The sequence below is a fragment of the Otolemur garnettii genome, unplaced genomic scaffold (assembly GCF_000181295.1).
Source record: "Otolemur garnettii isolate 467f Iridium unplaced genomic scaffold, OtoGar3 scaffold00152, whole genome shotgun sequence".
NCBI classification, from domain to species: Eukaryota; Metazoa; Chordata; class Mammalia; order Primates; family Galagidae; genus Otolemur; species Otolemur garnettii.
Genome location: NW_003852547.1, coordinates 2129530 through 2136740, shown reverse-complemented (window position 1 = coordinate 2136740; position 7211 = coordinate 2129530). Strand labels below are relative to the sequence as shown.

The following is a 7211-nucleotide window of genomic DNA, read 5'->3' as shown; positions in this document are numbered from 1 at the left end:
GCCCCTCCTCCCTCAGACCTGGGGGTTTAACCCCTGCCCCTCCTCCCTCAGACCTGGGGGTTTAACCCCTGCCCCTCCTCCCTCAGACCTGGGGGTTCAACCCCAGCCCCTCCTCCTTCACACCCAGAAGTCCTGGTCATAGGCTCACATGTGTATTTCCCAGCTAGGGACATGACAGTGCCCTCCTCCCCAGGCCGCCGGTGGTAGACTAGCTCTCCGCCTAGGGCCAGACATGGCGTGATGCTCTGGAGGTAGTGGGCTACGAGGATTCCTATAGGCAAGATGACAGTTAGTCAGTTTCCAGTCAGCCTGAGGGCCAAGCCAGACTCCTACTCCAGAAAGCCTTCCAGGCTTGCCCCTGCTGGAGGTTCAGGGCCTGTCCTCTGGTCTCCCAGACCTTCTCCCTGCCACTAACTGCCACCTAGCAGTCTACACACTCTGAGTTCAGCTTCACAGGACCTGCGGTGACTACATTACCTGTGGGACCTCACCCCATCTACATAAGCCCGTGCAGCTGGCATTCATTTGCCACCACTAAGAGGGAAGGTCACTGAGCCTGAGGGAGGTAAGGCACTCACGCAGTCACACAAGGTATCAGGAGCAGAATCTAGGTCTCTACCCCTCCCAAGCCCAGGCTCTCCTCTTATCCATCCACTCTGCCACTGCCATCCATTCCAGAAGCAGGAAAGTGGAATCCGTAAGAACATAAACCCTACCACTTGCCAGTTAATGACTGAGGGGCTCTAGCTTCACTTCTCTGTTAACACGATTGCCCTTTGGGGCTGTGAAGACCAAACAGCCTTCAAGTAACACATGGACTTGCTATGCTGAGGCCCACATCTGGGTTCCTCTGCAGGAGGCAGGCTCTGAGGTCTCTGCGATTGTTTCCTGAACAAACAAACCCTCGGTTGGGTTGCATTCCTCAAGCCCAAGGTTGGAGACTGATTTGCTTCTATGTCTTTGGAGCCTAGCACAGTACATGTCTCAAATGTGACTTTATTGCGGGGAAAGGAGAGAAAAACTGGGGAGAAAGAGAGTGGGAGACAGAGAGAGGGAGTAACAGAGAAATAGGAAGGAAACATATCTGCAGAGGAGGGGAATCAGAAGCAGAGAAGGAAGAGATCCCCCTGTTAAGAAACCCGCCAAGACTGAGCAGACAGAGATAGGACTCCAGGTTTCAACCCAGAAAAAAGATGACATGTGGAAAGGGGAGAGGGAAATAAGGGTACAAAGAGAAGCTGGGACAGGACAGAGCATGTGTCCCAAAGGAAACCAGATGCACTAATGTGGGCTCACCAAGGGAGCAGGCTGGGCTACTAGCTGGAAGTCTGCTCTCTGGGGCAGTAGGAGTAAGGAACTTACACCGCAGGCACAGCTGGGTGGAGCTGCCAGAGGGGCTGGGTGGGCGGCCCCCAAGATGGGGCTGAGAGCTCATGGCCAGGGCCTTGGCAGTATCTTCTGAGGAGGTTGAGATGAGAGGTGGGCCTGAGCCTGCACCTATGGGCTCATGAGCCACTGTGCTTATCTTTTCCCTGAGTAGCTGATACAAATTAACCTGAGAACTGGCTGTCAAGTCATTACCTCTCTGGTCAGGATCATCCACTCATTTAACCGAGGGGAGAACGGAGGCCCACAGAGGAAAAACTAGCTGTTTCTCAGCCTGCCTCCTTAGCACTAGGAATTACTGGGACTGCAAGCCTCAGAACATCTAATCATCCTTCCTGTCACCTCGGGCTGACACCCCCCCACCCCCCATTTCTCTTTGGTCTCTTGCCCTAAACTTACTCTCTCTAAACACCTTCACATATTGCAGACAGAAGGATCTTGTGACAGTACAGACTTGACCCTGTCTTCCCCCCCTGCCTAGAATCTGCCCTGGCTCCCCAGTGCCCTGAGAAGATCCTGCCTCCTCACAGCAGTTTTGAGCAGAGCCACTTCCACTTCCCATAACAGAGCTGCCATCTTCCCCTACACACCCTCCACTGCAGTAATATGTGGAGAGCTCTTTTTCCCTTTCTTCCCTCCCACCTGTGTCCATGGTCCCTCTGCCACTGACTGAGCCCTTCCTTCTGCTTTGTTGGCCAGCCAAATATCTGAGGTTCACTTCAGTATTTCTTTTTTCTTCTTTTTTTTGAGACAGAGCCTCAGGAGCTGTCACCCTGGGTTGAGTGCCATGGCATCACAACTCACAGCAACCTCCAAGTCCTGGGCTTAAGCGATTCTCTTGCCTCAGCCTTCCAAGTAGCTGGGACTACAGGCGCCCACCACAATGCCTGGCTAGTTTTTGCCTGTAGATGTCATTGTTGTTTGGCAGGCCTGGGCTGGATTAGAACCTGCAAGCTCTGGTGTATGGGGCTGGCGCCTTAGCTGCATGAGCTATAGGCGCCTAGCCTTTTTTTTTTTTTTCTGAGACAGAGTCTCACTATGTTGCCCTCAGTAGAGTGCCATGGAACCACAGCTCACAGCAACCTCAAACTGTTTTTTTTTTTTTTTTTTTGGCCAGGGCTGGGTTTGAACCCACCACCTCTGGCATATGGGGCTAGCGCCTTACTCCTTTGAGCCACAGGCGCCGCCCTGCAACCTCAAACTCTTGGGCTTAAGAGATTCTCTTGCCTTAGCCTTCCAAGCAGCTGGCACTACAGGCGCCGGTCATAATGCCCGGCTATTTTTTGCTGTAGTTGTCCTTGTTGTTTAGCAGGCCCAGGCTGGACTCGAACCTGCCAGCCCCAGTGGTGGCACCCTAACCACTGAGCTACGAGCACTAAGCCTGCCCTTAAGTATTTCCTATACTTGATCACTCCCCTCCAGCCCACCCGTCATCAGAGCCATGGGACCAATGCATGTGTCCCCACCTGGACCTCCCTGCTTCCACTCTCACTCATGGAGTGAATAAGACCTGAGAGTAGCCCCTGGGTCTGTAAGAACCAAAGCCAAAGGATGATCTCTACTGTGGAAGTTCCTGTCATGGGCCCCCACTAAGCCCCAAGGATTCTGGCTCACTCCGACTCTGAGCCCTGTTCTCTCTGCTTGCCAAGTATCCCTGGACCCCTGGCTGCTGTGGCCTGGGATACTTTTCTTCCTGAGAGCTACATGGCTTACTGCCTGCAGCTCATTTTCCATCTCATCTGCTGTACACCTTGCTCTCCTTTACCTGCTGTCTTCCTAACCAACTCTTCTCTATCTAGCCTTTAGGGCAGACATCAGCGCTACAAGGGCATGGCCTTATCTAGACCAGAGGTGCTCAGCCAGGGGTCTTTCTGCAAGGTCTGTGACTGTCTTGATTGGGGTGGGGTTGCATCTATACCTAGTGTGTAGAGGCCAGTGATACTGTTCAGCAGCTTCCAATAAGCAGGAAGGCCCCACAGTGTAGAACAGTCTGGTCAAACCCAAGTGCTGAGGCTGAGAAGCCCTGGACTAGCTTAAGTCTTTTTTTCCCCTTTTATTCCCCTTGGTAGAGTGTCATGGCATCACAGCTCATAGCAACTTCAAACTTTTGGGCTCAAGCGATTCTCTTGCTTCAGCCTCCAGAGTAGCTGGGACTATAGGTGCCCGCCACAAAGCCCAGCTATTTTTAGAGATGAGGTTTTGCTTTGGCTCAGGCGATCCACTGGCCTCAGCCTCCTGGAGTGCTAGGATTACTGTGCCCAGCTGCTTTAAGTCTCTCTTTTTTGGATACAGAGTCCACTCTGTTATCCCAGGCTAGAGCACCATGGTGTTATACCTCACAGCAACCTCAAACTCCTGGGTTCAGGTGATTCGCCTGTCTCAGCCTCCCAAGTACTTGGGTTATAAGCACTTGCCACAATACCCAGCTAATTTTTCTAATAGAAAATTTTTTTCTATAGATAGGGTCTCACTCTTGCTTAGGTTGGTCTCACACTCATGATCTCAAGCGAGCTACCTGCCTTGACTTCCCAGAGCACTAGGATTACAGGCGGGAGGCACTGTGCCCTGCCTTTTTTTTTGTTGTTGTTGTTGAGACAGGTTCTCACTCTGTCACCTGGGCTAGACTACAGTAGACTGTAGATATACAGTGCCATCATACATATAGCTCACAGCAACTTCAAACTCCTGGGCTTAAGCAGTCCTGCCTCAGCCTCCCAAGTAGCTGGGACTAACTACAGGTACCTGCCATGAAGCCTAACTAATTTTTTCTATTTTTAGCAGAGATGCAGGTCTTACTCTTACTCAGGCTGGTCTTGAACCCCTGAGCTCAAGCAATCCTCAGGCCTTGGCCTCCCAGAGTGCTAGGATTACAGGTATGAGCCACTTCACCTGGCCAACTTTGAGTGTTGTATCTATACTAAAAATAGTGCCTAGCACCTTGTAGGTTGATCGGTTAAAATCTGGTCTATAATTTACGCACAGGAAGCAACATGAGTTCAAAACCTCAAAAGGAGGAGCAGAAGTGAGTTGGAGGTCTGTGAGAGTAAAGAGAAGGCCAGAGCCTAGCTGCCCACACTGTCCCCAAGGGCAGAGGAGGTAGATGGATGGTCTGTGCTGCCGTACCTGGCCTCTCCCTTGCTGGGCCAGGATCCTATTGGGGAAGTTGCCTAGGGCAGAAATGACCAGCAGAACCCAGGGCAGATGCACAGGTGGGGGCAGCCCCAGAAGGGAAGGTGGTGCCTGGCTCTGGCTAAACAGGCTGTCTCCCTGCCTTCTTTGAGTGCTTCCTCCTTGTCCTCAACTCCTCTGACTAGTTAGTGTCCCTTCGTTTAGGAAGTACTCTTATTTTTTTTTTTTTTTGGAGTCAGAGTCTCAAGCTGTCACCCTGGGTAGAGTGCCGTGGCATCACAGCTCAGACTCAAACCTTGGGCTTAAGCGATTCTCTTGCCTCAGCCTCCCGAGTAGCTAGGACTACAGGCGCAGCCACAACACCCAGCTATTTTTTTTGTTGTTGTTATTGCAGTTGTCATTGTTGTTTTAGCTGGCCCAGGCCAGGTTTGAACCACCGAGCTTGGTGTATATGGCTGGTACCCTTACCCACTGAACTATGGGGCACCACCCTAGGAAAGTACCCTTTGAGAGATGCTGTCAGTCACCTCAGGTTATAAGTTATCACAGCAAGCTGACTTTTTCCTCACAATAGTTAATGAGTTCATTGTGGGAGGACAGAAGGCAAATGTCTCCCCTACAGCCTGAGAGCTCCCCCAGGGCAGGAACGGGCTGTTGTCTTAATCACAGCTGTGTCTCTGGCCTGCCTAAAGTTGGGTGCACACTAAGGGCTCAGAATGAAGCAGAGGCTTCATAGAAGCAGCCAAAGCCATGGAGAGGGAGGTGGGTGGTTAAGTTCATGGGGTCTCAAGGGTAGCTCTTGACTCAAATCCCAGCTCCTGTGTCTCCCAGCTGTGTGAGATCAATGGGCAACTGATCTCAGCCCTAGGCCTCATTTTCCTCATCTGTGACATGAGGGGTCACAAATACACTGATACCTGCTGCTGGTTGCAGGGTGTCATAGAGATCCTAGGACAGAGCACGCCCTAACTATGCCTGTGGTCCTGCAGTCAGGGCTGAAGATGGGTCCTCACTCAGTCCTTCACCAGGAGGTGACTGTTACTACTGTGCCTGCGAGACAGATGAGAAAACTGAGGCTCAGAGTGGGTGGACCCATTTCCCAAGATGACCAGAGGAGCCGCCTGGGACCTGAACCCAAGCCTGTTGGTGACAAGTGACTCAAGTGCTCAGCACTGACTGGGCATAGCACACCCCATTTTTTTGCTGTCCCCCTGGGTAGAGTGCCGTCGCATCACAGTTCATAGCAACCTCCAACTCCTGGGCTACAAGTGAGTCTCCTGCCTCCGCCTCCCAAGTAGCTGGGAACACAGGTGCTCGCCACAACGCTTGGCTATTTTTTTTTGGTTGTAGATGTCATTGTTGTTTGGCGGGCCTGGGCTGGATTCGAGCCCACCACCTTAGGTGTATGTGGCTGGTGCCTTAGCCACTTGAGCCACATGTGCTGAGCCAGCACACCCCATTTTATTGGTGTCAAAGGGAAGGAAGAGATAGCTGTAAGAACTAAGACCAAGGAACCGCACCTGGGGTTTTGGGTTTCAGGAGGTTAGTGTTGGGGAGCACAAAATGACCAGGCTGGTGAGGAGGCAAAGGGAATAGGGTGGCCAATGCCAGGAAGAAGAGCAGGAACTCCTGGCGTCCAACCTACTAAGTGCCCTTGGTGAGGCACTTCCCCTCTGTGGTGTCATTAAGATGGGGATGATGGCAACACCTGCCTCACAGCTCCTTCCCCTCAGCGTGACTGAGGGAGAGAGAGGACCCACGTAACATGCCTGCTGGGCATGGTGGCTCACACGTGTAATCCTAGCACTCTGGGAGATTGAGGATGGACTGCCTGACCTCAGGAGTTTGAGACTAGCCTGAGGAAGATCAAGACCTCATCTCTACTAAAAATAGAAAAACTAGCCGGGCATGGTGGTGGTGGCAGCGGGAACCTGCAGTACTAGCCACTCGGGAGACTAAGGTAAGAGGATTGCTTGAGCCCAAGAGTTTGAGGTTGCTGTGAGCTATGACACCACAGCATACAACAAAGGGAGATTCTGTCTCAAAAAAAAAAAGCTCAGGGCCCGACAGAGAGCAAGAGTGAAAGAGCAGGACCTGTAGTTACCACTGCTTACTCCTTCCTTCAGTGCTTCCTGAGGACCTATGATTCCATTCCTGCAATAGTTCCAGGGAATGGTGCATAGTGAAGAGGAGACTGGCAAGTCCCTGTTCGCTAACAGCTGTTATTCTTGGGTGTGGATAAAAAGCAAATGCCATAGGAAAATTCAACAAAAACCAGGGGCTGGGCAAAGTGCAAAGATGGCTACCACTTTAGGAACCACTGGCCTTTCCAAGAGGTAGACATATATGTCACAATTTATGCAGCTATGTCAAGACCACAGGGAAGGTGGCTCATGCCTGTAATCCTAGAACTCTAGGAGGCAGAGAACTGCTTGAGCTCAGGAGTTCCAGACCAGCTTGAACAAGAGTGAGACCTTGTGTCTTAAAAAAAAAAAAAAAAAAAAAAAAAAAATAGCCAGGCATCTCAGTGGGTGCCTGTAGTCCCAGCTACTTGCAAGGCTAAGGCAAGAGGATCATTTCAGCTCAAGAGTTTGAGGTTGGAGGCTCGGCGCCTATAGCTCAACCAGCTAAGGCGCCAGCCACGTACACCTAAGGTGGCGGGTTTGAATCCCCAGCCCGGACCCGCCAAACAACAA

At 51.7% G+C, this 7211-nt stretch overlaps 1 protein-coding gene across 1 annotated transcript in view; it reads right to left on the bottom strand.

Moving 5' to 3' along the window:
* Window positions 1–7211, bottom strand: part of TOMM40 (translocase of outer mitochondrial membrane 40) — a 16370-nt gene that overhangs the window by 2011 nt on the left and 7148 nt on the right. Inside the window, exon 7 of the mRNA XM_003799496.3 lies at window positions 149–271. Coding sequence (XP_003799544.1) covers window positions 149–271 — 123 coding nt within the window. The remainder of the gene's footprint in view (window positions 1–148; window positions 272–7211) is intronic.